Here is a 17,513-nt window from a genome sequence, read left to right as displayed (position 1 = left end):
GCAACCTTCACCCTCCGGGCATGTGAGTCCCTCTCATGTTGTTATTTGTTATTTGACGGAGGGTTTTTGGTTAGAAACTGTGTCCACACTGTCCGACATCACGTGTGCCCATGTAAATAAAACTCCTGGGTTCGAGTTCTGAATATTTTGACGTTGTGGAAATTATAAACAAACAAGCTGGGTCTCCCATGAGTGCATCTGCTCCCTGCTCAGAGCAGGAGGGGACCACTTGATGAGTCACTGTCTACTGTGGGTCTACTAATTTTTAATTTTCCTCCTATAATTGGCACCAGAGAGCAAAGAGGCACCTTTGTGCCATCTCTACTGTGCGCACAAGAGATGCACCTCGGTGACACAGGAGAATATTCTCTGCTCTGGGATCAGGACCTTCAGAGTGAGAGGGTGACACATTAAAACAAGGACACTCATAATGCATATGGTTATTATTTATTGCTTCTTTTAAGGATACAAAAATAGCATGAATAGAGATTTTTTTTTAAAGAGGCACAAATGAAACATATGACATCGATGAACATAGAAAATAAAATAAGACAGTATTAATAACCCTTCCATTACCGAGAAGACTACAAAATAATAACAAACACATGAACAAAAATAGAAACTATTACGTGTAAGTGTGTCATAATCTTCTTCAGGACATTGTAATAAAACAGGTGAAAGGTATGATGATGACTATAACATTGTGTATTTTACACAAGACAAGCTGCTTCTATTTTAGACTTTATATCTAATATTTACAGAAAAGGGGAAAAACTAATTACATTCAAGAAATGTCAAATGCACTTGTGCTGTACTGGCTCAATGAGAAATATCCTTAAGAGATTAATAGTAGCTTTAATATAAGAAAATAAATTTTTTTTTTTTTTTTTTTATCAAATAGGTCTTATCAAATGTGTCTCAGTCTTACTTTTCTTTTTTCTGTACAGTCGCACTTGGCACTTTTACCGTATTCCAATTCACTCAGTGGAATATAACTATGCAAAATGTATTTTTATTTTTTTTTTAACGAAAGCTTTTCTCATCAAAGAAAGCCATATTAGCATATCAGTAATCCTTACTGCATACCCCTATTGTGCTTACATTATGATGGCAGCTATAGAAAATACAATGCACGCTCTTTACGTCTGCAAGCGTGAAGGCAGCTTTTAGAACGCCATTATGGATAGATTCAAAATGCGACTATACACAAGACAATACACACAGTTTATGCTTTGGACTGTGGAAACAACCACAAATGTTATTACAATCAATACAAAAAAAAAAAGATTAAAAAACAAAAAGCAAGACCGCCTATAAATCAGAGTATACAAATTCTCTCACTTTAGCTTGCAAGAGCCAAATGTCTTACGCAGACCCCGTGATTAGCATCACAGGCCTCTTTGGAGCTACTTTGGCACCTCTGAATATATATTTAATGAATATAAAACGATACGTTATTCACAAATATTGTACAAAAGGTAAGAACACTGACCTCCCCATGATTAAAAACAGTGCATACTAGGAGGGGGTCACAATTTGTGTATGGTTATAAGGCAGTGTGCGCTTCACTTCAATTTGAAAACTGCACTTAAAATGAGATGATCGTCGTTGTTTTATAGATATCTACATAGAAAGTTAAACACAGACAACATATTGTGCAAATTTTAAAGAATACAATAACATTTTTGGCCACGAGAAAGATACGAAGATCATATTTGGGTTGAATTTTTGGTCTAAGATCATTTTGTTTGAAATTTCTGGTTAAACTACTTCATGCTACATCACTGCCATTCTCTGTTATGAGGCAAACAGGTGTGAGTTTATTGCCTGAATATTAAGGCTAATGTGATTACTTTATTTCTTTAGTCTTTTGTAAAAGCAACCGCTTCAACCTGAAAATAGTATGAGCAAATAAGGCACATTTGCCCAGTGTTTCATTTGTTGGAAACTGCGGGGGGGTGGCGGTGTCAGACGATGTGGGTCAAATTAAATCTCCTGTTTGTCAAATGTTTATTGCAGGAAAGCGTCCAAAGCAAACACAGCAGTCAGGAGCTGATATTTCTATCTGTATGAGTAAAGAAGGTCTGATTGTTGGTGGAAGTGCGTCACCTCAGTGGAAGGTTGTAGACTGCATGTGTGCGTGCCTGTCTGTGGGTATCAGGAGGGGGGTTGGAGGTGTGTTGTCATTTCCTGTTTGGGTCCCCTCTCTATGTCTGCGCTCTGGCCTGAACGCCCGTCAGATCCTTTCTTATGATCTCATTCACTGTAAAGCAAATAAAGAGAGGAATGTTAGACAGGATGCACGCAAGAGGTTTTACAATGAAATTCCAAAAGGGTGTTAAAAACGGAACCGCGTAAAAATGGGAAATTGATTTATATCCTTAAAACGCTGTTGACGGGGAAAGATTATGGTCTGGCTGATGTTTCTGTGCAGGGCTTAGATGGAAAACGGATAAATGCTGCATTAATGTAGAGTAACCTCTAGAGGTAGCAAGCAAGTACTGGTGTTTAGTCAAATGCAAGTGTGTGTGTGTGTATACACACATCAACAGAGGAGGAAGGGGGTTGAAATGGAAACTTTTGTGGTGTCACAGTTCTAAAAATAGGAACACAATGTGCGGGAGGACATAAAACATGCACTGAAAATAAATTTAAATATGGATTATCAGGATCGAAGAATTGAGATTATTTTTGTCTCCCATCAGGTAACCCACAGGTTCTGCTTATTTGCGGGAGTTTATCTGCAGATAAAGAACCTCAGACGTTCCACATAGTAAAGTCAAAAGGAAGTGTAACTGCCTGCAACATGCAGTCGTATTTACACTTCCTACTACCTGAGCCACTACGCCTGTTCAGGTAGTTCCGCATTGACCAGAAAGGAATGACGAGAATGTTTAACATGTCACCTCTCCAGATACACCAGGCCGTGCCGGTTGAGCTCTGGTGTTTGTCAGGGAGCCGGGGCCTGGAGTGTCTGTCTGTGTACACTAAGACCTTATAGTGCCGCCGCTTCCACTGTGCCTCGGGGAACTCATTAGAGCCGATGAGTAATATAAGTATTTCAAAGCGGGCCAAAAAAGCTTTTTGCCTGCAACCAAGCCATTGCAGAGCATATCGTGTCTGTGATTTTGTAGCCATGGTAATGGGCTTCACTTCAGGGCTGGGCTATTTAACTGTTAAAGTGTGAATATCTGCATTGATGGTCCATAAAGGAGTCTGTGTTATTGGCATACCAATGTTTTACTGCAGTTTTGCTGCGTAAGGCTTGTATGTATGTGCATCTGTTCCTATACTGGATTTCTCTTCCGCATAAATACACATTTAAATTAATATAGAACATTTTAACATGGAGGTCTATGGTGATTAACTTGCTGCTGCAGCCAGCACACATTTGAGGAACTGCATTTGTTTTGCCCTGAACTGGCTTTATATCAGCTGTGGAGGTTGCTGTGTGACGGGAGTATGCGGTCAAAGCCCAGCTCTGTTCAACAGATACAAATCTTTGCCTTCTATTCACGTTCACCTCTACCTGCAGATTTTCATACTTTAACAGAAACAAGAACACAGTATAGGTGATGGTGCTGATTGTGGACTGACACTGGCTTATTCAGCGGTAGAGGAGCTTTGTTAAGCAGACTTAAGTTCTATTTAAAGGCCCGATTTACATAGTGACAAGGCAAAAGGTGCTAAAACTCCCATAAAACAAAATCATACACCATCTTGCACCCACGCAGCAGCATCTCTGAGCAGAAGGCCTCACCACAAAAATTGGCTCAGAAAAAGAAACTGTTGCAAGGTGATGATTTTATTTTTTTTCGCCAGCAGTTAAGGGAGCTATAAATAAAATCGGCTTTTTTCTTACTGAATGGTGAAATACATGATGGCATTTAGTTTGTAATCTGATTAATCAATCAGACAGAAATGCTCTTCCATCAAACAGGCTGATCTTTCTCTCTCTCCCTCTCTCTGCCTCTCCCCTTTCTGCCTTTCTATCTGATCATTTGCAGATGTGAGCGAGCCGCTCAACACAGAGCACATTTTATGGTCAGAGCAGCTTCCGAGAATCCCAAAACTGCAGAAGCAGCCAAACTGGGTGCTCTGCTGTCGTCACAGCATCAGCGTCCCTGTTTATTTTAGTCTGTAGTGGAATTCCCTCTGACACCTAATGCCTTAAAGAAACTTTCATCTCCCCAGCGAAGCCACAGGATTTTTCCTGAGTATAAAACGAGCTCAGAGAAGAAGTAGGACGGCCACAGAGGGACAGCACAGTGGGGCTTTACTGATTCTAATGAAGGGTTGGCACGGACCAACTATTTGAGGCAGGCTCAGGGAACACTAGTCTGTTCAATAGGTGAGCGTCTGGCTCCTGAGCTCTACACCAATGAGCTGCCCTGTTTACCAGGCGACGCTGGGAGGAGAGCGAGAGAGAGACGGAGAGAGACACCCAGTACAGTAGCTGACTCAGTCGCTGCACACTGCCTGCTGCGAGCTGGAATCTGTGTGTTTGTGTGTCTGCAAGTATGTGCATGTCCATACAGTGTATGTGTGTACAGTATGGGTTACGTATGACTGGATCAACTTGAGTGAGGCTTGTGTGGGACTGAAATGACTTCTGAAAACCATAGAGAGAAAAGAGAAAGCAGAGAAAGTGGACTGGCAGCTAACCACCAATTTAACCACAGATGCAGCGTGACAGCGCTCAAGAGACAAGCTCAAGTTTATTCATGTCTGTCTACAATAATCATATAACTATGCAGTTACTGTTTGGTGTTATTGTACTTTCTTTCTATAAAGGCTTTAAAGAAATTCATTTAAATCCAATTTCTACACGAACATGCACCTCTACACCTGATCAGGCATAACATTATGAACACCTTCCTAATATTGTGTAGGTCTCCCTCATGTCTCCAAAACAGTCATGACTCATCAGAGAACGGACATGGGCCTTCTGAGGGTGTCCTGTTGTGTCTGGATGCATAATGTTGTTAGTGGGGGCCTTTGGGTCCTATGGGTTGAGGGGAGGGGCCTCTGTGGATCATCCCACAGATACTTGATCAGTTTGGGATCTAGTGAATTTGGAGGCCAGGTCAACACCTTGTGCTGTTCTTCATGTTTTTTTAAATTGTTCCTAAACTGTTTTTGTGTGTGTGTTCCTGTGTCAGGCTGCATCCTGCTGGGGATGGCTGCTGCCATCAAGGAGTGTCATTGCTATGGGGTGGGGGTGCCTGGTCTGGTCTAGGTGGGTGCTACATGTCTAAGTTACATCCACATGAATGCCAGGTCCACAGGTTTCCCAGCAGAACACTGGATTGTCACAAGATGGTCAACGTTATTTAATGGTTTTAATGTTGTGGCTGATCGGTGTGTAAGTTCAGTTGTTGTTAATGTGGTTCTACTGCTGTCAGATATAGTATATGAGTCTTTTTTCGTACCAAATTCATGCTTTGTCTTGTTATCATACTGTGTATGGACAAAGACAGGATGTTTGCATAAATAACATTAAATTTAGAAGATATGCACTTAATTTGACTAACTCACATTAGGGCCATTGTTCAGTTCCCGCCTCATATTGACATGAAAACGTAAACTGGCTCATCGTGTCATTCAGTTTTATCTTTCTCCAATTTCACATTAGTCCATGTTCAACCAGGGTTAGATGTGCTTCATAGTCTTCACTATCACTTAACCAACTAAAAACATCACTCCATAATGGCGGTTCACTGGCTAGTTAGAAATCATCATGGATTATGGTCCCCAGAAAATGAGAGCTATCCTTTAGCTTCTTCTGAAGAGCTACAATTGGGATAACATTGTTGGATTTAAGTGAAATGCTGGATTGAAGTTTACTGCGTACGTATGGACAGGCATATGCTCATCAGAGCCGTCTGAATACGACTAAGCTGTGTATTTGACCAGGCCTTTTAAAGGGAGGTGGAAGTGAGCTGAGACTAATGCGTGTCCACCAGGCTGTTGCTGTGTGCTTTATCTTTCCTGCCCTGATCTCTACCCGCTGGAACAATTTCACCTGCTCCACTGCCTCCGGGCTTTATTCCACACCCACTAAATCCGCCACTCTCAGCCTTTGTAGGTTCGCCAGTGGCTCTTTTTTTTTTTTTTGTTTTTGCAAACTGCGCGGCATGCAGTGAGCTATGCCAAACATTCTCTGTCAAGCTCTTACAAGTATCTTTTGTTCAGCTGACAAGACGCAATAAATATGAACAACGGGCAATAGATGTGGATTTGTCTGAGCACCGGCCATGGGAAATTATACCAGGGCAGAAGGTGTGAGAGCCCCGTGTGTGGGAGAAATCAAACATTTTGGTTGAAAACAGAATACCTTGGCGCTAAAGTTGACGCCGTTCAGGCTCCTGTGAGATGTGACAGTTATCGACCACAACACTGTGACGATACCAGGATGTGGCATCACCCCTTTTTTTCACAAATGACTACACATGTCTTGATGAGTAATGTTGACAATTTCACTTGGCTGAAAATGCGCTTGATGGTCCCATCTTAAATGATTGTTCTGCGGTCAGGATCATGCCTTTACACTTTTCAGTCAAAGTCAGAGGGATTTTTTTTTACCTCACTCATCGTCTCACCTTCAAAAGATGTTTTGAATATCGGGAAGTCCCCTCGCTTTTTTCTCATTAAAGTAGCAACGATGGCATGAGTGGGTGGATTATCACCTGTCGGAGCGATAAGACGAGGGCTGCGCTCTACAGCTGCAACAGTAGATGCAAGCCTTCAGGCGCGCCGTCATTGTATTGTGACAAGTGACAACTACTTACTCCTAGCAACTACTGATTCTACAAGCAGTTTTCTTGAGGTTTACAGGAAGGGGCTAAAGTCTTTTTTGAATTGAAAAACCTCAAACGGATGCAGAGAGACCCTGGGAAAATGACGAGCCGCCGTCACCTTTTAACGACAGAAGGATCAAAAAGACTCCACTGCGACTGTTTCTCTAACTCCTTGTTAATTCACAAACTCACAGCCCTGTTGCTGTTTATCGTGGTGGGAAACCCTGCGAGTTCCATCCAAAAAACACAAATTCCATTGCTGGCCTTTTTTCTTCGTTTCATTTTTTCCATTGAAACACACACAGCTCCTTCCCTTTTCCTGTGAAATACCCTCCACCCTCCTGCTATCTTACAGGGATCAGGCTGGATTTCTGGAGGACAGCAGCTGCAAATAGGAATTTCTTGTGCCAGATTGGCAGAATCCCGCAGTCGGAAAAAAAGCTAATCCTCTGGTGGGCTCCCCCACTGAATCGAGGGGCATAAGGCCAAGGAGCAGTTGTGGCCAACTATAACAAACAAAGCGGCTTTCCCCAGTTCTCCCAGGCAGCACGTTCCACTGTTTGACAATGGTTGCTATGGAAGTTGTTTTTCACTTCATAACACTGTCAACATGTCCAGGCGGTCAGGAGAGTGACACTTTTTTCTCCCTCCCGCTCCCTTTAATGCAGAGAGAGAGAAAAAAAAGCTAATTTCCTGATGTGTGCCGGTGCCAGGCGAACCCCTGCGACCGGCAGAAGGAACACTGTTGAACGGAGCAGGATGATGAGAAGCACACACTGCCTTAAAACCTCACCTGGCTGAAAATAAAATCTAAAGACAAGAAAAGTACTGTACCATTTCCAGAGCCTGTCATTTTATCGTTAAACATAACACAGTTTGAAGAACCTTTAACTCCAACATAAGGAAGAGGTCGACCTGCTGCCTGCTGCTGGATGTGGCCTGACATTAATTCTGTCAGAGGGTAATGGGGTTGACAAGCATAAGTATAAACATATGACTCACAATCCCTGTTATTTCCACCTTGAATGGAACATATCTACACCTCCCAGTGAGGATTGTTTTAACAGTGTGAGCTTGTTCTGTTTGCTTTGTTCAGGGGAATACTACAGCGCACAGACTGGGCCGGGATACATTAAAAGGGAGATGGCGCAGATACTGTAAATATCCTAGAATTGTTCTTGGGAAAAGTCATACCTGTGCTGGCAGATCTTATCACTCATTTCTTTCACAAAAGATGATTGCACATATCCATCACTCTGTCCGCCTGCGCTTTTTTTTTTCTACACATCTTTACACACACAGAGAATGTCACAGTTATCCCACTCACACAGAGTATAAAATCATTAACTTACACTCACCATCATCTAGGTAGGCCTGGTCCAGGTTCTCCTCCTTGACCGTCACCCGCCTCGTGCCGTCTCCCGCAGCCTCTATCTGCCCCGTCCCAGGCGGGGCTCGGCCTTTCTGCTGCCCCTTCTGCACGTAGGGCTGCTGCTGGATCACGGTGGGATAGTGCTGTGGGTGGGTCACTGCGGCCTGGGGGGGTGTGGGTGAATGGGCGGCGGCGGACTGTGGAGAGTAGGCATCGCAGTAGATGATCTGCTGGTTGTCTGGCTGAGAGGCGGTGAGGGGTTGAGTGTCTCCCTGTCGAAGAAGGTGGTGGTTGGTGGGAGAGAACTGGATGATAGAAGGGCCTGCATTGATGGGACCTACAGCCTGGGCCGGGGAACCTGTGTGGACCAGGACTGACCGGTGGGGGTCAGGCATCATTCCTCCGGTCTGCCAAACACCAGGGCTGCCGCTCAGACTCTTACCCCCGCGGGAGTACACAATGGCCGGGCTCTGCTGCTGGAAACGCGTGTCTTGGTTGGGAAGGCTGGAGCTGAGACGCTGGCAGGAAGCCATGCCAGAGACCAGGCCGTTGTCTGAGTGGAGGACGCTGCGTGCGTTATGGTAGTACGAATGGGGGGACAAGCCCAAGATCTGAGGCACGGCAAAGCCCATGTGGTCTGCCTCATACTCATCCACGGGCTCTGTCTTAATGGATGGCGCTGTAGAGAGGAACAAATCAAATACGAGGGCTGTAAACATTCAGACTGAGTAAGAACAGTGCAGAAAATATCATTATCTCGTCATCATCTAATCCTTTTCCAGCCATTGTCCTCAGTGTCATTTAAGCATACCACAATGAAGCAGGGCGGCATTCTTACATGCCAGCGGTGTGTAGGTGAAGTGTTGAGGCTGGCTGCGCTTTCTCTTGCCATTGATGACGTAGAAGTTGACTTTGACAGAGTGGCAGATGGACGTGTCCCGGTAGGACGGCACTTCCACAAACAGCATACTCTGCAAGACAAGGCTCCATTATTCAACCGCAAAGGATCTTCTTACACGAGCTACGCAATAAACACGTTTGGTGTGTTCTACAAGTATGATTGAAGCATTTGAGGAACAGTCTGGTGCGTGACACGTACAGGCTGGCTCTTATCTTTGTCCACTGTTGCTTCCATTTCCCAGATTTGCTGGCCGTCTACAAAGAAGTAAAAAGAGAAAATGAGTTTAATCGTTTCAAATGATATTACACAAGTCTTAAGCTTGTAAATCTTTTTGCACTCAAAGCACTTTTTGTTTCATTAACTGATCCAAATGCAGCTGTAGACATCTTGACTGGTCATGTCTGCAACCGTCAAATTCATGAGGAGGGAAAAAAAGCCTCTTTGTGCACTTTTTAAAATCACTTCGTGTTACACCAACAAGCTCATCCAAAGATAGAGATGATCCACGTGTTTACCTCTAACACACATACAGCCTTCCATTCAGCCAACCAGAGACACATGAGAAGACACACCTATCTGGTCTCAAAGACAGCCAGAACAGACACTCAGTGTAGAAGAGCGACATTAGCCTGGATGTGATGAGAGCTGCAGGCGTTTGCAGTGGTTTATGTTACATTACTCTTCATCAGACTGCATTTAAGCTGTCGTTTGGGTGGAAAAGTCGCAAAACAAGATGTGCCTGTCAATGCAAACTCCATCTCAGCTGACACATGACGGGACATGTGCTGCCGTTGCTGCTGCTGCAGCTGCTACAGTGAGTTCTGTTTGAATGTTACCGTAGGTGGGAAACCCTCTGTCAAATTACAAATTAAAAACACATGGCTCAAATGAGTCAGCAGGAGGAAGGGGGATTCCACACATGTAGCCAGCTTTTTTTTCTTCGTTTTATTTTTTATGATCAACTCTCTCCACTTCTCCTACAAAGTGTGACGACCACTGCTTTCTTGGCACGTGCCTGTGTTTGTGTTTTCTAACAGTTCTACTCTAAGGGATACCCCTGACTAGCTCGCCTCTGGAGATAATTGTGCGTGGGGGTGGAAAGGGGGGAGCGATGGAACTAGGGAGAGAGAGCCTGAGCTGGCTGGCTTGGGCCGGGAAGCTTTCCCTCCCTTCTGTACGACTCTCCCCGTCCAAGCACAGGAATCGGGGGAGCTCAGGCCAGAGGCAGCTGTCTCTCATTCAGAGGGATTTCGCAGTCTTACTGGTCCAGAACTTTGTGTCATGCAGAAACTCTCCAAAACAATGGCAATCCCTCTTAGTAAGATCTCTTTTTTCCGTCCCCGTCTTACTATCCATTACTGTTGTGTGTCGTAACACAGCGGCAGGGAACCCCGGAGAAGGAAAAAAACATAACCAGGGAGTGCACGTCCAAGTTTTAGATGCATGCATTTAAAAAACCAGAGGCAAGGAACAGCAGTGGAGCCAGTGAGTCACTATATCAGACAAACACCAATGTTTTAACATGACCAACACTGAATCTTTAAGCAGCAGCAAGAGGAAACTGCTCAGATCTGCAGATTCAACACCTTCTTGATAATTTGTCGTCCCAGAGCTACAGTATATCAACAGACCAAGGCAAATAACAATGGGATGACTGACCTTTAACCTTTAACAAAAGACACAAAGATAATCAATCATGGTTAAATAACTGGCAGAAAAATGTTAATATATTAGGCTGGATTAAATTAGACTTCACTTACTGGTATTACACAACTGAAGGGAAAAAAATGGACTACAAAATAAATCCTTTCATTCCATCTTGATGCTTTTAAGAGCATCAATAAATCTGCATGAAATAACCTTTCATGTCACACACTGAACCATTAACCACATAACAAAAGACTAATTTCAGCGATAAGACAACATGGAAGTCAGCGAGGAAGAAAAGGGCAAAAGGAAGTCATGCCGCATCCTTATCCTCTGGATCATGCAAATAGCTCATGTGGCTCCATCCACACAATGATGGTGATGAAAACAAAACTTGTTGTACAGACACCGAGAGTTACTGTGTGACTCATCAGTTATCACTAATGATTGTGGTGCGACAGCGCGTTGTGTAATAGCAGAAGTAACATCCAGAAACCATGAACAGTTTGCAGATTCAGTCATGGACCTGGTTTTCTGGCAGTGCATGTTAAGAAAACAACCTTTGCTTGGAAACTGGAAGTTTCCCAAAAAGATGTTTGCGACTCACCCTGAGTTTTCTCCATGAAAATGACCTTAGAATCGGAGCTGAAGTTCTGCCCGGTAAGGATCATCTGCTGGCCACCCAGAACAGAGCAGCTGTCCATGTCCTGCTTCTCCACCATGGGAAGCTCGTGAGCTGAGCGCTGGGCTGCGGGGACACACAGAGGGGTGGTGTGTAAAGATTACCATCCCTGGGATAGTCAGTTTTATATCACTGTAAAGTGAATAAAACATTTAAAGACATTTTAAGACACTGAGTCTAATGGTAAGGATGTTTTTTTTTTCTTTCACATTTTACAGACTAAATGATTGGGCAATGAATCAAAAATTTTAAAAAAATCAATAATTAAGATGCACAAAACATGAAACATGTAACTGTTCTCATTACCAAGAAGTGACTGCGATTTACAATAAAGGCATGATGCTGAGTCATTCAGGAATCCCTGCATCTCTTTCAGTTTTAATTTACGACAATTTTAAAATCACAACTTACGAGAGGTACGAGAAGACGCTGCCTTCGACTATCATACTATAAAGTACTGTGCAGGAAATAAGAGGAACGCCCAACAGTCTGATGCAACGTGATAAAACAATGAATACCACCAAGTGTATGTGAAGCTAAAATGTTAAACAAGTCTCAAGGGGCTCGATATCCTGAGTCGTTATCTGACATATGACTAATATTTCCATGTGATGGAAAGGGTGGTTGAACAGAGAAGAATCAGTAAAAGATGCAGGCTATAAACAACCCTAGACTGCGTAGAATAAGACAAATGCAGCAGCTAGAGGGGGGAGAAAAGAGAAAAGGCAGCTTTAACCTTCATTCAACACTCACTAAAGGGAGTTGAGGTATTGCCAAACTGTCCCTTTTAACAGGTTTGTTCACCCCGCTAGCAAATGGATAAAGCAAAGAGGATGACAGCAGCAGAACAGGCCTTTCCTCCTCAAACACACCGCCACCGCCACCGCCGGCCCAGCCTGCTTATCAACTGCTCAGACAGATGTCTCACAGGTGTCACTGTGTGCGTCTTCACGCTCGACTGCTTTCCACTGCTCTTTCTGAAGTTCATCACATGAAAAACAGGCGGCAGCTATTGTTCCTGCCCTTCTGCGACCGGATCGCTGACGGGAAACAACAATAATAAAACGATATTATACTCTGCGTCATGACTTTTTACAATGACACGAGCATATTGCAGGCAGCCGCGCTCGGCCAAAGTGTTGATCAAAGCTGGAAAAAGGGCCTTTTTGTTTGAGTTTTGATTACACCAGGTGCTTTAATAACACTGTGTACACACACACTGATGTACCCAAACACAGACTTTACTACTCTGCATACACAAACAGGTACACAGACACTAAAACATGCAGCGCCCACCAACTGGATGGAAGCCCGGGCTGCATAAAAGAGGTCTCTATTCACAGGGTTCTGGACTATCAGCCGAGCTCCAAGCTCATTTGAATGTGAGGTGTTTTTTTATGATGTTTATTTTGTATAAAGTTTTGTTAACTGTTGAAAAGCAGTTTGACCACAACGGTTAGCATACATAAGCAATTCACAAAGCCCACACTGTATCAGGGTTTTTCAGATGATTTAGAAAAGCACTTAAAGCATAAGTATTTCAAGTGTAGCTGCTTACAGCACTCGATAGGATGCGAGGCCGCTTGGAGAGAGACGTGCTGTCCCCCAGGTTGAGGTATGTGCACGCGAAACACCAGGCGAACTCGGGTGTTTTTCCGCCCGACGTCCGTCTCGCCCTTCCTCAGCTCGATGTCTGCGTTCCTGAGCTTCAGGATCCCGGCACAGTCGATTCTGCGGGAAGAATATCGGGCATGTGAGCAAAACTGGCAGCGCACGTTTTGCACAACTGAAACCTTTCGGCTGCTCCTCCTCACATTGCTTTCATGTTGTTCTTCGGCTCCAGCGGGATCTCGAGGACTTTGGTGCCGTTGACGATCTTCTCGTAGCTCGTGGTCGTAACCGTCTTGCCGGTGATGCGGTGAACTTGATAAAAGGCGTGAGGCTTGAGGATGCGCTCGTCCGCCGTACCGATGAAAATCTGCAGGCCGAGCGGCTCCTTGCCTCTGTAGCCATGTAACTGCAAACACACAAAAAGAAAAAGAGCAGTCTCACTATAAGGTGATGAGAATAAAGGAAATGTTCAGTGGGACATTAGACTGGATGTACATCTCCATAATCTCTTGTTCTAACTTGTTGCCTCCCCTTAGAGACGGCCAGTCGGAGTCAGACCCACGTGCAAAAGCATGAGTCTTCTTTTTGCAGCCTTGAAGCCAGCAGAGAGCTCAAATCCAACAGCCAACCATTAGTTATCTCCTAGCTGGATGAGGGATTTATAAAGGGCCGTGTCTCTCATTGAGAGAACTGAAACTGCCACAGTCATCCTACCTGACTGACATACGACACATGTCCTTTCACCTATATCGATGTCCTGCTGCAGAAATAAAAAAGAAAAAAGTAGTGCATCTGTGAAACTGTCAACTGAGAGAGAAGTTACTTTTAGCCTGAGGGTGCCTTCTAAGGAAACCTGCAAAAACCACAAAGTGTCGACTTGCATCTAAATGCTGTTTTTGTGCAAACTTTGAGGTGCATGACCTCTATCATTGAAGACAACACTGAACAGGATTCTGACTAATGGAACAAACGCTACAGGTGACACTTGTTTTCAATCATCATGCTCGCTGCAGAAAACGTCATGAGCAGCTTAAAATATTTTTGTAGTTTCCATTCAGAAGAGTGTAGAGAGACAGCTTCCTTCGGCTGGGGTCAGAAAGAAACGACTGGATGTAGAAATGATTATCTCAGCTGACACAACTGACGGACTTCTCACCAGCTGCTCGGTGTGAACAGAAACTATGGCAACGTGAATGAGCACGCTGCCTCCTGTCCAGGTAGATGACACACGGAGTGAAACAGAGGAAGCTGACTGCAAACACTCAACAGGCCATGTGAGCAGTCGGCCGGTTGTCATGGCAGTGGCAGGAGCAGTGAGTCATGACAGAGAGCAGCGTAGGAAAAGTAAAGTGGAGGCCACAAGGCTCAGAGAAGGAGAGAAGGAGGAAGGAAAAACACGGGGTGAAGGAAGAGGAAAGGCGAGGTGAGGGAGTGCAGCCGTGGCTAGCCAGGCCTGACCATCTGATTGGCCTGGCAAACCGGGCAGAACTGACCTCAGGGTGAGGTCTTTGGGGATGGGCAGAAAATGGAAAAGAAGCCTTATTTCCACAATGTCCCTACTATCACCAACAAAAACAGCATTGAAACGTTGCCACGGTAACGCAAAAAAAGGGGAAGTTGAACCTATTTATGGACACAACAGACAACTGTAAGTGTGTCACGGCTAATTTCAGCACGCTGCGTCTGAATTCAGAGTTATGGCTGTAATAGAAACATGATAGGAAACTTTTTCTACTGATCTCGAACTGTTTTAACTCTCTGCCAAATTCGGAGTCAGCTGCCTAATCCAAAAACCGGGCAGTCGACAACACAGCGTGTAAGAGGAAGTGAAGACGGCATGAACACAGATGCGCCTGTGTGGTTAAAACTGTGAGGTGAGGGCTCACAATAGCCGACTATTTTAGGCTGGAAAGCAGAAATAAAAACATCAGAGAGTCTGTGTCGGTCGCCGACCCCGAATTCCGTTCTGAGGGCTGTCCTGAGGCTAAATGGAGGTTTCGCTGTGTCATAATGGGCTAGGTTTTGTCCAAATACGTTTCGTTTTAGAAAGTGAGAAAAAGGAATGGCGACATGACAGCAGTCAGAGTGACTCGCTTAGAGAAATTTTCATATAGCTGGCTCCGGGCAACAACGCCAGTGAGTGCATAATGAGCAGGAAAATAGCATTACATGCAAGTTCTCCCATCAGGCTGAGGCTCCCAAAATAGAAGGCTAATTTAAAGGACAAACCTGACAACGCTGTGGTCATCCAGCGCACTGAATCTCAGCGTTACAATTTCAATGCTCTGATTTATATTTAACTAAGTACTCGTTTCATACCTGCACAACAGGATGTCCTCCTGTGGGGGCTTTGACTGCACCCCTGCTTCCCTCTGTCTCATAGTGAGCTCTGTGATGTGGTTTGGGCTGCACCTCAATATGGAGTTCATACTGGTCGGTACGATTAGGGATCGGCCATTCCAGAGGTGGGACAGAAGCCACGGGGATGCTGTGAAACATGAGAGGATACAGTTAATTGAGCAAATCATAAAATAACTGTAGAAGTCTTGACTGAAATAGCACGTAAACCAAAAGCAATAAGTTCACCTGCAGATGCTGGAAACCAGCGGCTTGGGCCAGATTGGGGGGATTACAAAGAAAGGCTCTGTAGCAGGTTTGAGTTTCATGTCCTGCTCACAGGACACCAAGTAGTTCCCGTCTCCGTGGTTCTCTGGGTACAGAGTGTAAACCTGGTTGGTTGTCTTGACTATTTTAGTGGGCACCAGGCCTGGCTGAGTGCTGCCAAAACCATTCATGCCATCAGGAAGGCCGCTGTGTGTGTAGTGGGCACCTATGCTGTGGTCTTCATGGCCGCTGTGGGGGGAGGGACTGCGGGAGCGGTGCCCAGGGACCAGTCCTGGGTTCCTGTACATGTCGTAGGTGCGTTTGCCCTGTGGGGAGGTGGAGCGGGAGCCAGGCCTCGAGGAGGGCGAGCGAGGTCCCAGGCAGCCGTCCTCAGTTAGGCTGGTGCGAGGAGAGGTTCCTGGGGAGGTGCGTGGAGAGCCAGTGTGGATGCTCTGCAATCGTGGGCAGAGGTCTCCGGGGTTCTGGCCACTGCTGGGGGACACGCAAGGAGACGCCCAGGGGGAATAGTTCTCAGAGTGCCAGCTGGTGGAGGAGTTGCTGCTGGCGGGACTCAGACACTGGGGCTCACGATAGGCAAGGTTTTCATGGCCCGGCACGGTCAGGGTGGGTCTGGGGCTAATGTTCAGGTGGTGGTTCTGCAGGGAGTCCCGGCCATGATTGTAGTGCTCACGGGAAGGGGTGATTTCAATCCGAGGGCTCAGGGCCAGGCCTGCAGGCCGCACACCGTCTTGGTAGTTTCTGGCCTCCTGATTTTCATACCCTGAGAGAACCTCAGGGTTGTGATCACCGTAGGAGGGGCTGCAGGACTTGATGCCGTACGGGGAGACCTCCTCCAGAGGGTAAGCCTGCTCAGATTCAGGACTGAGGACTTTGTGAGATGATAGATTGGGGTCATCTGCAGAGAGGAAAGATTACACTTTACTATGATGCACAGATTTGACAAAGATATTTTCCATTAATCCAAAAGTAACAAAACGCATCTCCTGCAAGTAAGATTTAACACAAGTTTGTGTTTCTCTTGCACTGATACGAATCATCCTGATTTTTATGGTTCATTTCTATTTTGAACATGCATTTAACCTCTTCACACTGACATTTTTCTTCACGTGGCTACACGCCAGAGCCCTCATAAACAAGTCTGACAAATTTACTTCCTGATTTTTTTTTTTTTTTCATTCACAGAACAAACTTTACAGGACGTATGTTAATCATGAGTCAACAGATCACCAAAAGAGGACGGGGACTCAGCTGAGGTTGCCAAAAGCGCCGCGGACAAACCTTGATTTCCTCCAGCAAAGTCGCTGCAAGGCGGTTCATATTCAAACAAGTACTCAAACTCCAAATCCTCATCAGGGCAGCCGACTCGACTGAGCTCTTCCTCCAAATCGTTTTCGTCGTAGAAGGAGGTCATCTGTCTAAACTGTTTTATTTTCCTCTCGACTCCTCCGGGATCAGACGAGGCGACGTGGCTACGGAGTTGCGGCGCAGACGCGGATTTGGGGGAACCTGTTCAAGTGTCAGATCGAGCATCGGTGAGCTGCAGGAGGTGAAGCGCACAAGTTTCCTGCTTCGGTTTCGCCGCAGTTATTTTCAGACGAAGGCGGGTCTATTTACACACTGAACGCAGAGTTCAACACGATCACGCCTTCCCGCTTGGTTGGCGCGTCGAACAACAAAAAAAAGAAAAAAAAAAACAAAAAAGCAGAGGTGCGAGTGATGAATTATACTGGCCCGATCGAAGAGAGCATGTGTCGACGGGATACGCAGCCTGGTGCTGCCCCCGGGTGTCAGGCAGGTTGCAGTGACGCAGCAGGGTGTCACCTGCTCAAAACCTGAGCTACGGCTGTCCACGAAAACATATATGTAAGGGCAACA

At 45.2% G+C, this 17,513-nt stretch overlaps 1 protein-coding gene across 3 annotated transcripts; it reads right to left on the bottom strand.

Annotated features, from left to right (window-relative positions):
* Positions 1 to 438: 438 nt before the first annotated feature.
* nfatc2a (nuclear factor of activated T cells 2a) lies at positions 439 to 17,392 on the bottom strand. Of its 3 annotated transcripts, none has more exons than XM_084553583.1 (10): positions 16,917 to 17,392; positions 15,600 to 16,533; positions 15,333 to 15,501; positions 13,217 to 13,419; positions 12,961 to 13,133; positions 11,328 to 11,468; positions 9,272 to 9,327; positions 8,984 to 9,143; positions 8,159 to 8,851; positions 439 to 2,263 (listed from the first exon to the last, which is right to left on the bottom strand). In XM_084553583.1, the coding sequence occupies exons 1-10, from the start codon at positions 17,047 to 17,049 to the stop codon at positions 2,208 to 2,210; spliced, it is 2,718 nt and encodes a 905-aa protein (XP_084409709.1). In that variant the 5' UTR covers positions 17,050 to 17,392; the 3' UTR covers positions 439 to 2,207. The 3 variants fall into 3 exon arrangements, with proteins under 3 accessions (XP_084409709.1, XP_084409710.1, XP_084409711.1); XM_084553584.1 differs by having other exon boundaries at positions 8,153 to 8,851; positions 9,011 to 9,143; XM_084553585.1 differs by having other exon boundaries at positions 9,011 to 9,143.
* Between the last annotated feature and the right edge of the window lie 121 nt (positions 17,393 to 17,513).

The sequence above is a fragment of the Chelon labrosus genome (genome assembly GCF_963514085.1).
Source record: "Chelon labrosus genome assembly, chromosome: 10".
Lineage (NCBI taxonomy): Eukaryota > Metazoa > Chordata > Actinopteri > Mugiliformes > Mugilidae > Chelon > Chelon labrosus.
The sequence above is the reverse complement of the archived record's forward strand: the minus strand, read 5'-3'. Positions and strand labels throughout refer to the sequence as shown.